We start from the raw sequence: 23402 nt of genomic DNA on the forward strand, positions 1-23402 counted from the left end.
ATTTTATCAAACCACTAGTGCTCCTCATTCAAATAAGAGAAGGGTGATAAGTGGTTTAAATATTATTAATAAAGGAGACAGTGGTCTCTAACCAACAATAACTTTAAAAAAAAATTTACATGTTTTAATCGTGTTATTTCCAAAGAGTCCTTAATCTACGAATTTTGAGTACATTTATATTTATATTTGTGTATACATATATGAAATATTTAAACGTACTTTTACAGACCGATAACTTCATAGTGTTATTGATTTTCAAAAAATCCACAGCTACATTACGTACTTAAGGTTTTTTGACAAACAAGAAAATACTTGATAAAATTACCCAAGTAGAAACAGCTTGGGTTATAGATATCTGGATTTTCCACTTCTAATTTTGAATCAACTGGGCCACAAGTAAAATCACAAGGTTAGTTTTGTTTACTTCATTTGTTATTGTTCAATTGATTATTGAATATGCACTCAAAAATGTTCAATGGTGTTATTTAGATTAACAAGGATTCAGTCCTGTCAGCTTCTTTTTCATAAATATACATTTAAGAAAAGTATGTGATCAAGTAAACAACGGTCTACAATGTAAATTTCTAAAAAAAAAATGCAAGTAAGGTAGATCTATTTTGATTTTTTTTTTTTTTAGATTAACAAGTTTTTTTTTTTTTTGGAGTTTTTTTAAGTGTTAAGTATCGGTCACAACCGTTTAGAATCAGTTACAAATGTTACTATATATTTATTATGGAAAAATTTAAAATTCTTAAATTAAAGTGAATGGCGACAGACGACTTTACCAAATGATATCAAACAAAAGTAATTTTGACGACAAAAATAATTAAGATTTGAAGAACTCTAATTAAGAGCAAAACTCATATCTTAACATGTCAAGAACATTGCAGAAACTTTATGAATTTTATTTGAATTATTTCTCAAGAGTAAAATGTAAAGTTTATTTCAATTTATATAGTACTTTATTCGTAATCATTTAACGGTTTATTCAGTCAATATAAAGAATACATAAGTGTGCCATTTCAAGGCAAATGGAAATATGACGTTATTACGAGAAAACACTAGCAACTACGATTGGATAAAGTTCTCTAGTGATTTAAAAAGATATTTTTTATCCTTAAATAGAATATATAAATCAATGCCTCAAGCTAAAAATAGCTAATCATAAACAGCACATCACATGAACAGAAAAGTGAAGTCCATCAAAACTAACATAACCCGACGCCCGACTATATCAACCAACAAAATAAATGAAGAACAGCATCTTATAATTGTTGTGTTTGCACATTGAATTTCTAATGACTTTTTATTGAATATCAATATACTGTTATTATCTGCCCTCATTCTGTCCAACGATTAAATATTTCAATATGCATGTTCAAGTCCTTTACCTAGACAAAAAAAAATTAGTAAATAAATCGAACGGATATATTGATACATGTATATGAATAAATACATACACAGAATCCTTTAGTTTTAAAAGGATTATTCTGGTATACGTTTTCTACTTTAATGAATCATTCAGAATTGAAAAGATCTTACATAATATAATATATTTCCAAGCCAATTGAGATATGATTTTACAATTTTATCCTTTGTGTTTTGTGCTGCGCGCCAATTTTGTGAGCCAAGTCTTGCAGAAATTATAAAAAATATAAAGTAAAATCACAAAAATAGTCCGAGGAAAATTCAAAACAGAAAGTACCTTACCAAACACATCAAACGAATAAAATACAATATAGCATTCAAAGTAATGTAAATTATGATTACAGGACAATTCCCCTTAGAAATTATTAATTTAAAGAATGTGCTGTTAAGATTGAGGTTTAATTTTAAACTCTTCTGTCAGAACTATGACAATATAAACTTTTGCTCACCAACCACTTTTTCTAATTTAATTTTATACCATTAGAAAATAAAAAGATTTACAAATAATACAACTATCCACAAAAGTCAAATTAAGTCGATGTGAGTAATTATAGACAAGCTTACGGTGTTCTACAATGAGAAAAACCCATACCCATACGATAAGAAAACAATTTACGAACATTTATTATGACAAACATGGATAAATGACAATCACTGGACTCAAAGCTAATGTCTTGGGATAGGCACATTATATATGGCCGGGTTAAACCTATATACAGGGTTATAGACCGGACTTATTTGAAAAATAGTTTTGACGTTATCAGATACAGACTTTCAATCAAAGGGCCTTTTTAAACTTTAATGTATTTACAATTGCCAGTATCATATTACTAGTAATGCTACACATATAACGTAACCTTTGGCACATTAAGACATATGTATTAGACTGATCTTCAACGTTAGAGTAAACGTACGTCTGGCTGCAAAATATTACTTATAATGGAACACTAATGCAGAGTTTTTCTTCAATTTGAGTTTTTATTTCCCTGTTATTTCAATTTAAAATGAAGTGGAAGTTTCGGATTTATAAATACATAATCCTATTCATTTGCTATTACATTACTAACGACACATTAATGTCGAAATTTGCATCTGGTGCCTTCAAATTAGTGAAATTTTAAATCCTGTAAGAGTTGTTTGTTTGATTTTCACTGCATTACATTTTGTACATGGATCATATCAATGAACTAAACAATGACATAATTTATAGTGATAAAAAATAAAAGATCGTTTTACTTCATTGAGAGAATGTCTTTTTTAAATTAATTCAAAATAGAATATAACTTATGTCAGATATCGTTTTAATTTCAGTGCAATAGATGTTTGCAGATTCGCCTTAAACCTCAGGATACAAGATGGGACAAGGTATGCTTATCAATAGTTTCATAGAATGATGCCAATAAATGAATTAGAATTAATATAATAAATTAAATGATTGCATTTTTGTCGCTATTTATAAACATATATAGTGGTACCAAAATGCGTGTTAATCGGAATCTTTGCGAAAAATAAGTCTTTTTCACTTAGTACTGTTTCTACGCAAACCTTTGTGAAATAACGCAAACCTTTCCGTAATAACGCAAACATTTGTTTTATCTTATTTCTTATTTAAGATTCAAAGGAAACAGCAGTTATTAATGGAGGAGGCTGTATATATTAAAGGAGAAGGCCCAGTAAGACCCCTTTTTGGCCCCAAAATATAGCAGTTTTACAAAATTGTTAAAATGTAAATTTTTAGCTATTTATTGGAATACTTCTGTTACTTAAATATGGGCTGATTTTGACAATACAATACACATGTATCGGGTACTAGCATCATTAAGTCATGCTAAATTACTGAAATCTTTGAAATTTTAGCATTTTGGTTAATTTTTAGACGGTTTCCGTCTAAAATGGAAGTGGCCGCATTTGTGTTCATTCTTAATATTTAAATGCAAGTTGTATTTGATGATAATACATAACATATATAAAGGTTGAGAATGAACACGGATGCGGCCACTTTCATTTTTGACAAAAACCATCTGAAAAGTGACATATTATGGCATACTTGATAGATTTTTCATATTTGAGCTTGAATTTGAGCGTCGTTAATGACTAAAAACGGACTGCAATAAATTTTGATTCACTGTAATTTTCATTCTCAAAATGGATTGTTTTGAATCATTGCAAAATGGCTAAAAGTTTATGTTTTTTCGCTAAAAACCTGTGTTTTAAATTTAATGTATGATTACTTACATATATCTTTTTAAATAACCATTTCATAAAAAGAAACAATTCGCATCCATGGTGAAAAACCTTAATTTCTTTTGTGCCAGAGAAACTGCATTCAGCTTTTCAATAATTCAGCTGAATACAATTTATCTATTAAAGAAATAAGATAAGAAAATTCCGAACTGGTTTAGTATCATCCTGCAATAAAAAGAAAAGAAATAACATCTTTGCTATAAATTTTAGCATTCCCTTTTTATATATAATACACAATACATTTATATATTAAAACAAAATTTTTAGCCTACCGAAAATTTTAATTCAAAACTCTTACGGCTAAAATTTTAGCTGCCAAAAAAAAAGATTCAATTTATGAAACTAAAATTTTAGCATTCTTCGAAATTTGAACAAGTTCTTATAATATTAAAGTTACATGATATAAAATGCTAAAGTTTTAGTTTTTTACGAAATTGTATGATGATACAGTAAATGTAAAATATTTCACATATGAGGTACGTGTTATGTATATTATGTCTCAGGGGCATATTAGGGAGGGGGGTATATTCCTGGAACTTATGCTTTGACCCCCGTTCCCCCTTATGAAAATGGCTGGATCTGCCCCTGAATCTTGATTTAAGAATACTAAGTAACACAGGTACTTATTTACATGTAGGTTTCAAAGAAACACAATAGCTGCATTTGCATATTTGTGACACGGTATTATCGCTAAATGTTTGTTATCATCCTCCATTTGTATACTTCAAATTCATATTGTATACTAGGCAGTACTGTTTATTATATGTTGTGTCCACATATATTATACGTCGTTTAAAAACAATATATAAACCATTAAGATTAAGTCAAGACAAGACAAACCTAACGAGGAGTCAGTTTGGCTTTGGACAGGCGATTGAAGATGTCCAAAATATGAATAAAAGAATACTTGAAAAAAATGTATAATAATCAACAATTGACTGAGCTGTTTGAACATATATATCAGCTATAGAACTTGTACATGAGCATATGGGTCCAGTAGATACTTTGTTTACATTTTCTCATACAAACAGATAGATAAACAAGTCAAATATAAGGAAATACTCACGTTAAAGATTCCTGATGTTTCCTCCTGTTTTGGTATGATTCTTTCTCTAAATAAAATTCTCATTGCAATTTATAAAACAGACAAATTTGATGTTTTTGCCATTTAACTATAAATAAAATATAAATTTGCGCCATTTTGAAGTCTTCAAAATTCTTTATCTTTCAAACGCTTTAGACAAAGGATAAATCAAGGACTTTTCAAACGTTCAGGTGAGTTCAGCATTAAAAGCGCTTTTATGTTTTGACTTTTGTCTCCTAAATGCTTGAATAATTGTATGACCTTTATATTATTTGTTTTTAAATGGTGTTTCAACAAAGGAAGCAATTATAATATATTTCCAATTTAATTTTTGATAACTGTTCTGATGTTAATACTTGATTTATTTCACTTGACTGGCGGTGTTTAACCGGTTTGCTCATCATGGACCAGTCCGTATATATACAGGTGTTTTTTTGGATAAATTCATCAATTAGTGTTCAGCTATTTGTCCCATACTAGTATCATACCGTCAGCTCTTTTGTATATCCGTTTTGTGACACTGATAAGTGATTAGAAATCAATTATAATTGTAACGGAAATCATCCTTATTGCACACATCTTCAAAAAGACTGTCCATATGCAAATTAAAGCGTAAGATCAGTTGAAATTACATTGGTAATAACATATATTATATCGACTTTTTTTATAAACCATGCCAGCAAAAAAAGGAGTTTTGATTCTGCAATTCCTTCAAATTCTCTTCAATTGTCCAATTATAAATATTTAAATAAAAAAAACCTAAGATTTCAAGTCCACCAGGTGCAGCTGACCGTCAACTATGTTGTCTTATTTTTTTGTTCTTTTGGTCGAATAGCTCTTCAACTGTTTCTGTTGTTTTTTTTTTACATCCTCGTCTTTCAAATATAAGGCTCTGAGCGTAAATGATAAAGATCAACCCGGAATAGCGCTTTGGACGCATGCGATATATACCTTATTTTCATTTTTTCTAACTATTGCAGAGATTTTTGTTGTCAACGGTTATCTTAGTCTGACCTCAGTCACAAACTGTTTTTATAAGTGCTGTAATATGAAATATATGACACAACGCAGAAGAGGATATAAGGTAAACTTTGTTTGGCAAAAGAGGGGCGAAAGATACTAGAGGGACAGTCAAACTCATAGATCGAAAATAAACTGACAACGCAATGGCTAAAAACGAAAAAGACAAACAGACAAACAATAGTACACAAGACACAACATAGAAAACTAAAGACTAAGCAACACAAACCCCACCAAAAACTGGGGGGTCTCATGTGCTCCGGAAGGGTACGCAGATCCTGCTCCACATGTGGCACCCGTCGTGTTGCTTATGTTATTTCAACAAACCTGGTAAATAGTCTCATTCGGTAGGTCACATTCATGAAAGGGAAGGGGATTGTAGTAACCACGTAAGGAACATATCTGATATCATCTGTGAAACTGTTCATCCATAGCGGTTATTAACCAGCTCTTGATATCGTATCAATTTGGAGATATATACTCCGTATGCAGGCGCTGCTGGAATGTTGCTACTTAGACCCTCATTATCAATGTGTAGATGTAAGTCAATATATGAGGCCGACTTAACTGTATCTGTTGTATCCTTTATCTCGTGTTCGATGGGATGGATGCGTTCAACATAGTCACAATAGCAATTGCAATAGTGGACAAAATGATACAGTAGTATGTGTTAACTCGTGCAAAGTCGTGATTTTTGGAATGAAATACCGATGCTTCCGAATGTATATATAATATGCATGATTATTTATTTGTAATTCCGATTCTTCCACTTAAGCATGTTAAGCTCACTTTCTCATTCATTGGTGTAGGAAGAATGTCAACCATTAGAGAAAAGTCCGAAACAAAACAAAAAAAATAAGTCGACATTTCAAAATCAGAGATCAAGCAGAGGCCGCTGAAGAAGCATCCACAAAAGCACTACAAAGACGCATTGTTTATGAAATGTAATGCAAGTTCTCCATGCTATCAATGCTAACAAACCCTTCAATTTTCGGCGAATGCTTATAATTTTGTGTTAAGGTTTGTAAAGGGAGCTGATGTTTAATGCTAGTACCATATGGCTTATTCACTCGTTGAAATTTCTAGAGAACACTTGTATTGATGACAGAAATTATAGGGTTCTGATATTTTGTGTGATTTGATATGCTAGAATCTTATTCAACATTTACACTAAACTTGATCTCTGCTTTTGAATAATCTCTTTGAACTGTTTCTGAGGCTAAATGATATTCCTGACTATACAGCTTCTATGTATGTTCAACTTGGCGTTTGTTTTCGTTGTAGTTCAGTGCTTTTGATGTTGTTTTCATCTTATAATTGATTGTTCAGTTTTGGTTTGTAACCCGAATTTGTTTTATTGTTTGATTAGATTTATGACTATTGAACAGCGGTATACTACTGTTGCTTTAAATACAATCAAAGAGTTTTTTCATGATAAAGGCTATACTGTAATATTCATATCCTTGTGTCTTTGGCTGGAACATTATAGTAGAACATTGGCAATCATGAAACCTAATTACCTAAACATAAAAGTTATTCCATGTCTATGGTTAATGACTTTGTAAGGAGGAAAATAAGAAAAAAACTGTTACGTTGAGAAACTTTAAAATACTCTAACAGTTTTTGTTTGCAGCCTTGATTTGTTTTCTTTTTATCGAATTATGACTGTTGAACATTGGTTGCCTATATTTGGAAATTTATTAAAAAATAAAAAAAACACATTTCCATGAAATATTAAATAATCAATAGACCTTGAGACCTTAAATGCCACAATATTTTGAATGTTCATTCAAAATATGGCCTCTTCAAATCTTTTTTTTCTGTTTATTATTTTTCAGTATGTTTCGTCTATGAATAAATCAACAACTACTAGTAACTTATATATGATTAAAATAAAGACAAATGATATTCAATTGTGTACTAATCATTTATTAGCATAATAAACAAATAACAATGTGAAAGATGTAATACATGTAAACTATGGAATAACAGAATAACATTATCCAGGTCTGCCACCTGTTAATTGTTGTTGTCCTACTGGTAAATTACGGAAAGGGCTATTTGTAATAGGACCATGGTAAGGTGTTGCATAGGTACATTCTGAAAGCTGATTAAGTCTTTCATGTCTATATTCAGTGCATCTCAAACAAATGCAAACTGGTAAAATGTGCACTAAATAATGAGCATGACAGGTTTTAAGTTCGTGCAATAACCTCATAAAATCTTCTGCACTTATATGTCCCTGTGAATTTACTCCATGTAAATTAAGTAAATAAAACTCATTAATGACAGAACGATACATTGGTTTGATATAAAGTGAATGAATGGCAACAGCATTTTTTGCTCTGATTTTTCGTGGCAGAAGCAGTTTAACAAAGTCTGTTTCAAGTTTGAACTTTTCAATCAGTGGAACAAGATGAGCTGTTTTGCCCTCTCTACATCTTTTTACTTCATTATTGTCATTTAATAATTGTTTAAATAAAAAGCCTAATGTAAAATTGCGATTATACTCTGATAAAATAATTTCTATTTCTACAATATCATTTTCATTTTGCATTTGCATATAATTATTAACAACATCTAATAAAAACTCACTCCTTTTTAGTGCTAAATTAACTTTGGCCTGGGGCGCAATGGTAACCACACTGGGTTCACCATCATGAGCAAAGTTTAAATGAAGAATTAGCTTATTCATGATAGAATTGCAATATCCTTTTTCCTTTTTTCCCAACTATTTAATTATAGTTCCCTATTAAGAATTATATTCTTACCCACCCCAAAAAGGAAAAAGGATAAAAGCAGATATGTTTTCAAGATGCTTCTACACCATAGCAAACCTTCAGACAATCATGTGGATATTGTTTTCAAAACACTCTTTGAATGTCCAAACATTTGGTCTTTACCCTTAAGGGTTAATCAATAATCAACAAGAGACAATTTGGAGCATAACCTCTTCATCCTGGCTGAACGCTAACAGTATGAAGATCGTTACACACCAATATTTGTCTTTTATTCAATTCAATAATTGGACAACTTGTATATCCGAGCAGAATGATTAGGTAAAAAGATTATCTCTATATACATTATGGTACATATTATGCAAAGAAAAAGAAAATTAAAGATGCATGATGCATGAATATTTTGACATTTATATTGCAAAAGATTATCCACAAATTCTGAAGGTTCACAAAAAAGCTGATAATGTAACAGAATAAATAAAGACACAAAATTTATTAACAAAAAACTTAACATATTGTTTAAGCAAACAACAACAATAAAATATTAAAGTCACAAGATAGACTTTATTTATATATCATTATCCTCAAATCATAACTAAAATTAACTATAAGATTCCATCTCTATCAATCAATCTAGAATGCACTTCCTTTTTTTATAACTATAATAACTCAATCTAATTGGAGCATAACCTCTTCATCCTGGCTGAACGCTAACAGTATGAAGATCGTTACACACCAATATTTGTCTTTTATTCAATTCAATAATTGGACAACTTGTATATCCGAGGAGCATGATTAAGTAAAAGTATTATATCTATATATAGTATAATGTAAAAATCAAGTTCATATTTGACTTGAACTTCTTTATATATATATAATAATTTCTTGCTGAAAAAATCCGGCTCAAGCAAAACTTTACAGAATTTGAACTTTTTTCTCAAGTTTCTTGGCCAATATACTTGATATAGGAGGGTAAACATTACACAGTTATAAAAACAATACTTATAGTTATGACTTTTTTTGTGCATAAATGAATACACATGACCTTAATGGAAAGAACTGTGCAATACACTCTTTTGTTTGTATTGCAGACTCATTTACTTGATGGAAAAAAAATTAACATTGAAAAATATTAGTGTAGAAAATTTGCAGACATGACATACATTAACACTATTGAAAAACTTTAGATAAATAATCAAGTCCCACAGAATTAATACACAACAATGTGTTCTCTTTCCTGATTTCTATTATTTGCTTAGCATTTGGTCATACTTATATTTAAGTTGCTACTTTAACATAAAACAAGTTCTGCTGTCATAGAACTGCATGACTAAGCTAAAGGTCAAGATTTTCTTGAAGGGATTTTGTTATATATTAATATATTTACACTTTTTTCCTTATTCTATTACTGATTTTCATAAATTAGACAAAAAAATATTTACAACTTTTTGAAATATCATAGTTTTATCATAAAAGTAGATATCCATTCAACTTATTTGAAATATGACACAAAGTATCCTGAATTTGTTGTTTCATATCAGATGAACTTATTTAAAACTTAACATATTACATATATTATTTTACAAGTTCTTTAGACATATCTTTCTTCTTTTTCTTTTTTTCTCTGTCTTATCAACATATGTTTTCAAGTTTTTAATAGTACCAATATCAGTCAGTCTTACTGTGCACTTCTTGGATTCTGTTGCATCCACTTTTTCATTTTTTGAAGAACAACTTGTTCTTTTTCTTCCTAGAAAGATAAATTTATTATATTAGCAAAAAAACTTTTATATTGCTTAAATCACATGACATATCAGGAACAGATAACTTTTCTTACTTTGTAAATACTTGGAAACTATATCATATATTCAGATCAACTTATACTTAGATTATCCAAGTACAGTTCAAAACAACAACTTGTTTTTAATGAAACAAATATATTGTCCAAGGCATATAAAATATATTTTGGATCTTTCACTTTGATATGCATTAGGATGCCAAAAACACAAATTCAGTCATTCAAACTGACAAAATATTATTTCTGATTACCTTAAAAGAAAAGACAGCATTCCAATACCTTAGAAGAGATAGACAAGGTGTCATCACAATGTGTATGCTGTCTCTTACATTTGTATAAATGAATTATGGTCAACTATGCCCTTCAGTCCCTGGCATTATTTTGTGTATGTTGTTTCTTTCAGTATAATAAAAGTCTTACTGAATGGATATTTGTGGAAAAATAAGTTTATTGTCCTCTTAGATACAACTATTACCCTCAGCTTTATCTCAGGGTTCAACAAATTTCTATTCCCCTAATACCCAGTTAGGGGAATCTCAACCCTCACCTAACCTGGGACACTTATTTGTTTAGTTCTTTTATATGTTTTGGATAATAATAGTGTGGCGTCAATTTTCACTGCACTAGTACACATTTTTTATAAGTTGCCAGCTAAAGGTGTTGGATTTTCTCTCTGTGTTGAAGACCCAAAGGGGGTCTTCAGATGTTTCTGCTCTTTGGTTGGATTATTGCTTTTTTACACATTCCCAATTTCCATTATCAATTTTGTCATTATTTCAACTTCTTTAAATTTTGCATTATGAAGCTGAAATTTGTTTTCACACACCTTAAATCTGTTTAATCAGTTATCATTCATTTCAAAAATAACTATCAAAATAACAGCAAAGCACCTGAGAAAGATTGTTGCATAAGGAAACTAAACTATCACATTCATAAAACATCTGCCCTATGGTAAAGTAAATATCAGTGAGATGCAAACAATCTCTATTGGGTCCATTGTATTAAATACTAAGAGATATTATAAAACCTTCAGCCTTACACAATCTTCCAATTTTAAGTATATGGTGGCCATCTCAAAAATTTGAAGAGAAGCCACAGTCACCAATACAACCTTTGACTGATTTGATATTGTAAAAACTTCAGAATATTTACCATTTTCAGTAGTTTCACTAATCTTTCCACCTTGTCCAGTAGTTTCACCTATCTTTTCACTATCTCCAGTAATTTCACTAATCTTTTCACATTGTCCAGTAGTTTCACTAATCTTTTCACCTTGTCCAGTAGTTTCACTAATCTTTTCACCTTGTCCAGTAGTTTCACTAATCTTTTCACCTTGTCCAGTAGTTTCACTTATCTTTTCACCGTCTCCAGTAATTTCACTGGTCTTTTCTAAAATTGGGCACACATCTATAGCATCATTTAAATCTGAAAAAGTAAACATTTCATATGGTTAATTATCCATTTTTAGATGGTGACATTCCTTTTTCACCATCTTATGGTGTTTATATTTCAACTTTTACAATTTCGCTTGTGTCTGTAACAATGTACTAGATTTTAGCGAAAGAAATCTATGTATTACTGAAAAATAATTACACAAGGGTTTTAGATATCATAAACTAGTCAAAACATTTACTAAATCTTATCATAAGTACAAGGTCATCATTCATAAATAGAAATCAGCATGCAGACTTCGTATACTTTCTAGTGTTTCAAATCCAATACGGTTAAATTATTTACAAACGCAAAAAAATGTCAGCTTTCAACTCAAAATCTTTAAAAAGACCTATTAAAAAAGGGATATATTTACGATTCTGTTTTCATGTTATTAAAGATGGCAAATTTTAGCTTTAATATTGATTCACTAATGGGGGTCATTGCAAGAGACGGGGTTATGTACTTCTCATATATTTTATGATGTAATGATACTTAATCACTAACAGGAGGAATTGAGATTGATATTCATATGATGAAGACATTAACTTTCAGTCAGTTTAATCCAAGTTTTGAGCTGGCCTGTCAGTAAATGCTAGTATTACTTTGTTAATTTATGTACCATTGTCATTTTTTTTAGTTTCTTTTGTTACCTATTCTTTTACTGTGCATATTGCTGTGTGTTTGTATTTTCTGTATTGGCAAGAGGCATAGGGGATATCTCAAAATAACATGTTTAACCAATCCCATTTTTGCACCTGTCCTAAGTTAGAAGCCTCTGGCCTTTGTTCATCTTGATTGATTTTTAAGTTTAGTTCATTAATATATTTCAGAGTTTAGATTGACATCAGTTATCACTAGACTAGTACACATTTTTTTTTAGGGCCCAGCTGTATTGAAGACCAATTGTGGCCTTTGGCTGTTTTCTGCTCTTCGGTCATGTTTTTGTCTGTTTGACACATTCCCTATTTCCATTCTCAATTTTACTTTGAATAAAATAACAATCTTAACCAATTGTTCAGAGACTTATATAGGTCTTTACATTCTTAATTACAAGTGGTATTAGTTGAAAAGAAACATAAGAAAGGTGAAAAGTAGACAATGAAGGTGTCAAAAAACAGTTAATCTTACCCTGATACTGAAAATATATGGTTTCTATGTATTTTCATTAAAAGCCCAGAAAAAAATTTGTCACATTAATTTAATCCGGATGTTAAAAATGTCTAGTTAAAATTCATACTCACCATATGTTGCTTTTACTGGAGAACTTTCCGCACTTGGTAAAATATTCAAATTTCTTCTCCCTACAAAAATCATTATCCAATAAAGTCCTTCAAACATATGTATACAGTATACTATATATTTATATGATTATTTTCAAAACTTTGCTCTGAATACTGTCAGTTGGTCATAAACAACCTTCTTTTCAAATTTCCTAAAATTTCATGAAGGTTTGACACAATGTTTGATTTCTCAAAAGACTGTAACCACAGATTGAACCTTAAAGAGGGGCGAAAGATTCCAGAGGGACAGTCAAACTCATAAATTGAAAATAAACTGACAATGCTATGGCTAAAAACAATAAACAGCTGCGCCATGAGCGCATGATACGCCCGACGTCTTGTGTGAAAGTTTTATGCAATAATCATAAATAGTTTCTGAGAAAGTTTTAAGCAATAACCATTTATTGTTTTTGAGACACGACGGGACATGTGAAACCCCCCCCACTCTGTTTTTTTTTTTACAAATATCACTAAAATAAAATTTTGTATGAAACCAAAAAGTTTACAGATCTTCAGTTTAATATAACAAAGAAGTGTGTAAAGTTTTAAGCAATAATCATAAACCGTCTTTGAGATACAGCGCGACATGTGAAAAAAAACACACCCCTGTTTTAGTTACAAAGTGCCCTAACTCAAAAAGTTTAAATCTCATTTTCACGAAAAAGTATACAGATCATTTGACCATCATAAAAAACAACTATATTAAGTTTCATGAAATTTAGTTAAGTCGTTCTCAAGTTACGGTGCGACATGTTTACGCCGGACAGACAGACGGACAGACAGACAGACAGACAGACGGACGGACAGACAGACGGACGGACGGACACCTGACATTTGTATACCATAATACGTCCCGTCAAAATTTGACGGGCGTATAAAAATGACAAACAGACAAACAATAGTACACAAGACACAACACAGAAAAACTAAGCTAAGCAACACAAACCCCACCAAAAACTGAGGGTGATCTCAGGTGCTCTGGAAGGGTAAGCAGATCCATATAACTGTTGACAACGAAGCCAATAAAGCATTATAGGATCACTTTGTTCTATAAACTAAACTTCAATCTAGTATCTGACATGCCTTATATTAATTCTTTTTCTTTGAAGTAGGCTAGACACATAGTTATATCTAGGACAACATAACGCTGTATATATACATACTGAAATAAGAAAATATACCTACCATCTGTTGCTTTTAATGGAGATCTGTCGTCACTTGTTGAGGATTTTTTTTCTGTTTTTCCTACAAATAGGTCATAACTTTAATCTTCATTACCTATAAATTATTATGAAACAAGACAACTACAGAAAAAAATTAGGCTTCAGGTTTCCAAATGGTTTAACAATTCTTTGGTCTTAAGGACAGCCATTTATATGGATATAAGAATAAGTCATAGTTTCAACTTACATTGTCCCTATGAGTAAGGTGAGCTAAATATTGTTTTTTTCTAAAATAAAGTTAATTTGAATATAACATTTTTTTACTCACTCACCTTCCATTGCTTTTAGTGGAGAACTGTCTTCACTTGTGAAGGAATATACATTTCTTTTTCCTATAAAGTAATCAATTATTAAGGGTTAAATGCGACTGTGCTGAAGAAACTGACTAGTCACACCATTACATTAGGGGCTCAATTGTAATACAATATATTCTAAAAATAAGTATCTTATCACCAAATACTTCAGATGTAACTTGACTTAGCTAGCACATCTAATAATTGTAGCTTATTGTGACCCAAATATTCTAACACAAGTAAAATAAAATTAACCTTACCCAACAACAAATTAAACACATGACCTGCTAATGACTTGTTGATCCTTTTAAAAAGTATTGGTTTTATCAAATACTATGCTCATTCATGGTAAGCTTTTGTGTACAATACTGACTGTGTAAATATATTGCTAGAAATTTAGAAAGCAAAACTTTATCCCATATTTTGCTAAGCATAACCCACTCATTATTCAAAGTAGTTGACAACATGAAAATGCGCTCGAACTAGATGAATGAGTTTTATTTCGCTGTACTGGAGAAATAAGTAATAAAAACATTGAAGTTCAAACATCAAACTGAAATATTCAAAGTATCTGCAAACAGGCAGTGGATGTCTGTCAGATACAATTATCAAAGAGCTGGGCCATGAGGGCATGATATACACCTCACCACCCTTTCAGCTCTTCATTATCATTATGCTTTAATGAAATGTTCCGCTAGAAATACTTTGAGCACTGCTTAAATAGACTTCGGCCCCCAACATGGTAAATTGTGAGACATGAAAACACAGTGGTATCCATTTCATATCAGAAATTTATATTGAAAAAAGGGTGGTTATACATGTAATCAAGTCACCAGGAAAACTGCTCAAAGTGTTTTGTGTAAGAGTTAGAAAACTTGAAAATCCCTCATATTTTATGAATAAAATCCCAATACTCCTTTTAAACATAAGATCAACAAAATTTAAAATAAGAAAAGGGAAGGTATGTCAATGCAAATAAACAAATCACCAAAGTTTAGTTTACACATATTTATTTATAGTGGATTGGGAATCAAGTTTTGCAACTTATATTAATTTCTTTCCACTTTGCGGGTACGAGTGCTGCTCTGTTTCGAAATCTCCAAGAGTGTCTCTTACATGCAAGAGCTATGGCTCTCTCTTAACACCGGTCAGCCATTTATTGTCCCCTTCCAACGGACTATCATCGTTTTCTCAAGACCATACTCGCAAATGGTGTCTAGGGAGAGCTGACAATTCAGTTCCTGAAATTTTCATCCCAACTGGGAATTGAACCAGGAAACTTTGTGATAGTAGTCCGATGCACTCACCACTACACCACCGCTCACCAAAGTTTCATGGAAATCCCTCAAAGCATTTTTGAGTTTTAATCAGAATTCTCTCAAATTTTTATGAATAAATTCCCATAAATCAAAAACGTAAAATCAACAATATATAAAACTTGAGGCTCTTAAGAGCAGGTTTTTAATTACATATGATTGACACCAAATAAATGGTAATACCCAAAATGACCTTTCAACCAACGAAGGCAGTTAAGTTTTTGATTTTTCCTTTTTTTTTCTTCTTGAAAGAATTAATTACCTGAATCAATCTGGTCTGATTTCTTTTTTGAACACTTTTTAAATATTCTTCCTACAATAAATTTATAAACTGTTTGATCCTGAATTCAATAATAAAGTTTACAAAGTGAAATTTTTAAATATTTTTTTTAATGCTACAAATGTTGTTAACAAGAATCATACATGAATTTGCAATTTATATCATATATAATAACTATTGTTGACCATCAAAACTGGTTCACGGATTCAGACAAAGCCAAAGCTTGGTCATATTTGAAACACAATGACATTCTTTAAATGGAATTAGAATATACTAATTGTCTTAGTAACATGCTAAATCATAGTTCACTATCTCAACCATGGTACTTGCTCAAATTATACTTCTTTTCCCACTTCACAATGATGCTTAATCAATAGCTTGCTTTATTAATTGTGACTTTTTTTTTAGTAATGCCTTGAAGAGAAAGAACAATTGAAATCAATAGCAAATGTTTCACTTTCCCATCTGTATTAATGTTATGTGTTATTAAGCAGAAATATCAGCAGGGTTTCAAGCGAAAAATATCTTTCTTTTTTCATTGGCAAAATAGCCCTTCAGAACATGCTATATCTAATCAGAATGAGATAACTCGTATGGTTGTTTTTATAGTCACGTCATTGATTTGATGAAAAGGTTTCTAATTTGTTCTTGACAAATAGAATACCAATATTTTTATTGTTGAGGTCTCTTAAACTTTGAATACTCAAGAAGGCATAGGTTTTTCTTATTGTCTTATTGTTGAAGACCGTACAATGGTCTGTTTGTTTAAAACTTGTTTAATGGGCTTTTCTGAATGGTTGTCTCATTGACTATAACACATCATGTCCTTATATTTATATTTCTTTTCAAAATGATTTTTTTAATGACCAACCTTTAGCTGATCCTATTAAAGCTTTGCCTTTTCTTGTCCGAGATGGAGAAATCATATCATATTTCTTCTGAGTGTTAACAATATACATATCTAAAACATAAAAAAGTAATGAAAATAATCTAATTGAAGGTTCTTTTTAAAAATAACACTATAGTATAAAATCATTTAAAAAAAAACCTAGTCATTCAAATAAGTTTTGAAACTGTGAATATCTGCATCATGCTCTGATATTTGCTATTAAATGTTTTTCCTATGAAAATCAATGCTTCCTTTTCACATGTGACATGATATTCTCAAGAGCTAAACATGCTTAAGTAAAGGAGATCCCAGAAACATAGGTCTGTTTAATATCTTGGTTGATATTATTTTGAATTTTTTTCCAATGTTCTTTGCTTTATGGTGGTTTTTTTTACTACCTTTCTGTACCTTTCAATATATTTTCAACCATTTAGATTAAACCTTTTATATCATTTGAAAAATCAGTTCCAAGGGAATGTGTCAATGCCATATTATAGATATTCAGACTGATTACCTTCTAATACTTTGAGGGTATTTAAAACAAGCTGCCATGCATCTGTGCTAAAGTATGGCTCTGCTGCAGTTTGTGTTTCTGGACACAACAACACATCAGTATAACTGATCAACTGTTCTGGCTTTGTCTCCACCTCTTCTTCTTCAATTAAGGACATTCCTGATTCTGCTCTTAAAACAGCATCTGAATCAGCCATGTGATGTAAAAACCCTAGAACAATATCATTCAAGTTTATAGGTGAACATTTATAAAACTGTCATTTCAAATTATTCATTTACAATGTAGAAAAGAGTGGCCTTCCATAGTATGTTTTACTTCTAGGCATCTATACACAACACTTACTTATTCAAGAGAAAAGTGTGGTAATACCAAGTTTTCCAAATAAATAAATAAAAATGTTGATATGACATTAAAAGTAATCCAAATGTTGAAATTAATGTAGCAATACTTCTGCAAAATATTTAAAGTCAATGAACCATGACCAAAAGTGCAATATGCCATTTCATCTCAGTGAAGATGAGATAACCCAAAGTTAAAACAAGTGAAACTGTGAGCTACTGGAAAATGTTAATAGTGTAAAAATATGTAAGTGTTCAGTGAACAGGAAGTTGTTGAGTGATAAATTTGAAAACGCAGCACACGGTAAAGCTGACTCATATCAACCAAATTTCAGAAATCATTGTAATGTAGTTACTGAAAATTGTGATGAAAATTTTCAACTTGGATGTCATGTAATAACTTGAAATGATGCAAGTGTTTGGTAGATGGGAATTTTTGGCTTATGAATCTAACAACACATCACATGGTATTGCTGACTCATATAACCCTGAAACCAAATTTCAGAAATCCTTGCAGTTGTAAAGCAGTTCCTGAGAAAATTCAAGGAAAAAATATTCATGGGAATGACCGACAGACAGAGAGAGGGAAAAAAAATTGAAAACAACACGTATCCCTTAACTTTTTTAAAGCAGGAGCATAACAACTGCATACTAAAATCTTGCCATAAGTGGTTCCCAGCAAACTTGACTAATAAAAAAATTAAAAATATTTCAAAACATGTCAAGTTAGTTTTTATGTGTTAAAAATATTTTCACTTCAATCGCGTAGTGGAATTAACTATTTGTGGATTCTTATAAGTTCTATATAACTTTTGAACTATTTTATATCTTGGTCTATTTCTGAAATTTATTCTTGCATACTTTTGATTTTTTAACCCTGTATGCTAACATTGCATATGTGAAATTTTAAAATTGTTTGTATGTACATTGAAGACAAATATATGTGACGTATAAAATTTTCTGACGTCAGACATGCAAATCAATGAATGTGTTTGTAGATAGATGTTTTTGTGTTCTGTTAAATTGTTCCTTTTAAAATTGTTACATGAGGATGACTGCTGTACCCATATTTTGACTATTTTATTGATTGTGTGTCTGTTTAGTTAACGCATCATTGTAAATATAAGGGAATTTGATGAGACTGTCATCAAAGAGAGAGGTTTAGCACTATAAAACCAGGTTTAATCCACCATTTTCTCCATTTAAAAATGTCTGTTCCAAGTCAGGAATATGACAGTTCTTGTCCATTCGCTTTTGATGCGTTTTGTTATTTGATTTTGCCATGTGATTATGGACTTTCCGAATTGATCTTCCTCAAAGTTCAGTATTTTTGTGATTTTACTTTTTACACACAATTGAAAAGAAAGCCATGGTTGTGTAACTGTAATATTTTTAAAAGTGATTCTTGCAAGAATAATTTTACAAAACTTACCACTTAGTTTCATTGAAAATGATATACCCAGGGAACTTTTGCTACCTGCAATTACAGAACTGTGTATAATAATAGGGATAATATTGTAAGCCTGTCATAAGGAAATGTTTCTCCATAAAAAATAATAATAACATCGCATCTTGTCTGTCTGCAGAATTTTAGATACAGCAAATTTGATGGACAGCATCACTGCTTATTAATTAAAATCACTGTACCATGACTAAGGACAGAGCCATAACATAGTCATCATTTTGATATGCACTGATAGCAGTGGCGGATCCAGAAATTTTTGTAAGGGGGCCTGCTGACTGACCTAAAAAGGGGGGGGCTCCAGTCATGATCCAGTAATGGATCTGCCTATGCATAGTAATAGATGTACCACTTAAAACTATGCAAAATATCATTTATTTTATCAGTAGTTCCTATCAAACTGACTTAACAAGAAAACTTAACATTCAAAATCAGTGGACCATATACTAAGCAGCAGGGCCTCTAAAAAAATTGCAAAACTGATATTTTCTGATAGACATGCAACTTTATACAAAGTATCATTGATCTTTCACAAGAAGATCCTGTCAAACTGACTAAAGCAGAAAACTTTACACTGAAAATTTATACTTAATTCAAAGTCACTTAACATGAACCTTCAATTGATGGCATGGCCTTGAAATAATCTTCAATCTGATGTGTACTAATAGTCATGCAAATTCAAAAAAAAAATCATTGATGTATCTAAAGTTACTCTTATCAAAATGACTATAAGACAGAAAACTTTACAATGACCTAAGGGCAGGGCCTGGAATAGTGTACTGCTATGTACTGATAGTAATACAACTATTAGATAATAACATTGATCTTTCAGAAGAAGTTCCTTTCAAGCTTACTTAAGCAGAAAACTTATCACTGAACATTTTGCATTAATTGAAAGTCTTTTTTCTTCAAAATACAGCAATAGACTCCCATAGAAAGAGAGAGAAAAACAGAGCTCACAACCTTTTAAATTAATTAATTCAACTTAACATACAATAACTTTACTTAATGAGAAGCAGTTCTTATCTTACTAACTTTGTTTCAGGTGCGACAATTATCATAATCACAAAAAAAAATAAAGTGTTCCTAAAAAGTGATGAATAAGTAAAAATAAAATATAGGGTTTAAAAATCCCATTTATCAAAAAAGAAATTGTTACTCTGTTTTTAATATTTAAAAATTTAAAAATTAGAACATTTCACACATGCATGTAAACTTGATCACATAAAAAAAGATTATATTTGATATTGGGAACTCTAAATTAATGCTAATATACTGGGTGATAAGTGTGGGCACGAAAAATAGAAGGCTTTCCTGGAACAAAACAGTTTTCTTCATGAAGTATTTCAATTTACGTGGCCAGGCATGTTGAAAAATAAGAGTGAAATATAAAATAGCAGACTTAAAAAAAATTGCAAACTGTTTTGAAATGTGTTAATACTGAAATTGTTTTTCTAAAGGGTGTAAAGAGGAGTACAGGTAGAATACACAATAACAGTATATAAATATTAAAACATTAAAACATTAAAACAAAAAGTTGTCCTTGATTACTGTTTATAACCTACGACATCCTTGTACTCAGTCGATTAAGAGCAACGTTAAGAAGTTACATCAAACATTTAATTGGTGTGGCTTGAGGGGAAATTTTACTATTTACCAATGAGTTTGTCGTGTAAAGAGAATATAAAGCAGTATATTTCCCCTAAGAATTGTACAGATCTAATGTTTGATGTTACTTCTTTACTTTTATCTTAATTGACCGAGTACTTGGATGTCGTAGGTAACCTGTCGAACAATAATATAAACCAGTCAAAAGTCGGTAATATGAAAATAGTATATTGTCTTACATACCATTAGATGAAAAACTTGTAGTTCCCGGAAGCGAAGTTGTAGCTGCTAAAATAGAACATATTTCAGTATATAAACGTGTCTATAACCACCAACTGACAAATCATTTTTATAGTTCATTTTTATGTTGCACTGTTACACCACTGTCCCCGGTTAGGGGGAGGAATGGGATCGGACTAACATATTAAACCCCACCACATTCTGTTCAATGTTTTTTTACATTAATTAGGCAGTTAGTATTCTAAAATATTTTTTTTATGACTTATGACTTCAAATAGGGTCCGTAGAGTAAACCTTATATAATTCATGTAATATATAGTGTTATATGGACACACCGTATACAATACAGCCTAGTTCAGTATATGGCTTTATAGTATACAAGAAGTGAATAATACCAGAAGCATCATCAAAAATCATTTGGCTAAAATAACTGATAATACCGTGTCGAAAAGCGTAGTAGATTAACAAAAGGACTAACAAATAAGTTTTCTGAAACCACATAAACAACTACAGATTAAGCATGTGCAATCCACCAAAAGTTGATAAGTATAATTTGAGGTTACCAATCAGCATGATCAGCATATAAATCAATGAATGTGGAAAATGCAATTCTTGTTCATGTAACTACATGTATACACGTACACGTGATTTGTCTAGATCAAACATTAAATCTCATCTGCGAAATCCGTTAAATTTGATTTTATTGGATAAGTTTTCACTTTCAATTAAAATGTTGTTGTAAAAACCAAGGATTTGTATAGTACTATACAAATCCTTGTAAAAACTAAAACTTTAGCATTTTAAATCATGAAAAAACAAAATTTATGTACTTGTTAAAATTGTTCTAATGGCTAAAATTTTAACAGAAAAAAATTGAACCCAAAATGTTTGAAAGCTAAAATTTTAGCCCTCAGTTTTTAGTTTCGATAAGCTAAAAATTTAGTTTTGTTTTATACATTCATTGTGTATCATATGGCATAAAAAGTGGAATGCTAAAGTTTTATCAAGCGTATTATTTCTTTTATTTTTATTACAGGTTGATTTGAAAGCTGTTGTGAATTTTCATTGGTTTTTCTTTAATAGAAAAATTATATTCAGCGGTATTATTTTAAGCTTAATGTAATTTTTCTAACATAAGCAAAACTGTAGTTTTCCGACAAGATGTGAATTGTTGTTCCTTTATGACATGGTTCTTCAAGAGATATGTTTAGATTTCCAGATATGACATTGTATGAGAATAAAACTGCTAGATTTTTAGCGAAAATCCATAGTCTTTTGACCATTTCGCAATGATTCAAAACAATCCATTTTGAGAATGAAAATTGCAGTGAATCAAAATTTATTGCAGTCCGTTTAAATCAGTTCAAATCTTTCACATAAACTAATCGAATCGACTGAAGTAGACACTGAAGTGTTTAAAAAGTGTCCAAAATCTTTCATCAGATGAACCTGAATTTTGAGGCCAAAAACGGCCCTTACCGGGCCTACTCCTTTATCACCTTTGTAGTCATTGCAAAGTAAAATGCTTGAATAATTAGAACATATCATTGACTAATAATGAGCAGAATAATATAAGAAGATGTGTTATGAGTGCCAATAAGAAAACTCTCCATCTAAGTCACTATTCGTAAAAGTAAACCATCATAGGCCAAAGTGCGGTCTTCAACACGGAGCATTGGCTCACACCAAACAGCAAACTATAAAGGCCCCCAAAAACGATATCCATGTTACTACTTGTATATATATTACAAAAAAAATTGAGTAAATTGAGGTTATACCGAAGAAAAAAAAATCAACCCTGCTAATATAGCTATAACCGAATATAAAAATACTTCCGAAGTAAGCTCTCGTTTTAAGAACTGTGTAAAGTTGGTTAGATTCAAACAAGCTACCCTTTGGCAATAAATGTATAGAATGAAGATGTTTTATTAATAAAATTATGTTCTCTCCATTCAAATTGCTACCCAAGCATCTTAAAAATGCTTCACTATATTGAAATGAAAATTCAACTTTCTATCAAAGAATCTTTATCATATTCTGAGATTAAAAAAAAACGATTTCTTGCATCAAAATTTAAAAAAAATGTTTCCTTATAAATAATTCATTTTAAAGCAGTAAAATCATTTTGTCTATTTGACTTGGAAGTTTCACAATTGTATGACATTATTTATTATCTTTCAATTTAAATATGCCTAAATACTATACTATATCTA

The 23402-nt window shown here is 30.6% G+C and overlaps 1 protein-coding gene across 4 annotated transcripts; it reads right to left on the reverse strand.

Moving 5' to 3' along the window:
- Positions 1-7684: 7684 nt before the first annotated feature.
- LOC127711043 (uncharacterized) lies at positions 7685-21398 on the reverse strand. 4 transcript variants are annotated; one of them, XM_052216996.1, is made up of 11 exons: positions 21193-21398; positions 19312-19356; positions 17542-17751; positions 17010-17099; positions 16121-16171; positions 14522-14581; positions 14212-14271; positions 12988-13047; positions 11615-11737; positions 11465-11584; positions 7685-10264 (listed from the first exon to the last, which is right to left on the reverse strand). In XM_052216996.1, the coding sequence occupies exons 2-11, from the start codon at positions 19322-19324 to the stop codon at positions 10095-10097; spliced, it is 957 nt and encodes a 318-aa protein (XP_052072956.1). In that variant the 5' UTR covers positions 19325-19356; positions 21193-21398; the 3' UTR covers positions 7685-10094. The 4 variants fall into 4 exon arrangements, with proteins under 4 accessions (XP_052072956.1, XP_052072959.1, XP_052072955.1 ...); XM_052216999.1 differs by lacking the exon at positions 12988-13047 and having other exon boundaries at positions 21193-21397; XM_052216995.1 differs by having other exon boundaries at positions 11465-11737; positions 21193-21396.
- Positions 21399-23402: the final 2004 nt, after the last annotated feature.

Source organism: Mytilus californianus, unplaced genomic scaffold, assembly GCF_021869535.1.
Source record: "Mytilus californianus isolate M0D057914Y unplaced genomic scaffold, xbMytCali1.0.p SCAF_8, whole genome shotgun sequence".
NCBI lineage: Eukaryota > Metazoa > Mollusca > Bivalvia > Mytilida > Mytilidae > Mytilus > Mytilus californianus.

What these genes read in the sequence shown, in the direction of transcription:
- LOC127711043 (XM_052216995.1), bottom strand. An exon ending in TCCAGTAAAAGCAACATATG is followed by an intron (nt 11,738 to 12,987) that starts GTGAGTATGAAT and finishes TTACTTTTTCAG; the next exon opens with ATTTAAATGATGCTATAGAT. An exon ending in TAGTGAAACTACTGAAAATG is followed by an intron (nt 10,265 to 11,464) that starts GTAAATATTCTG and finishes TTATCTTTCTAG; the next exon opens with GAAGAAAAAGAACAAGTTGT.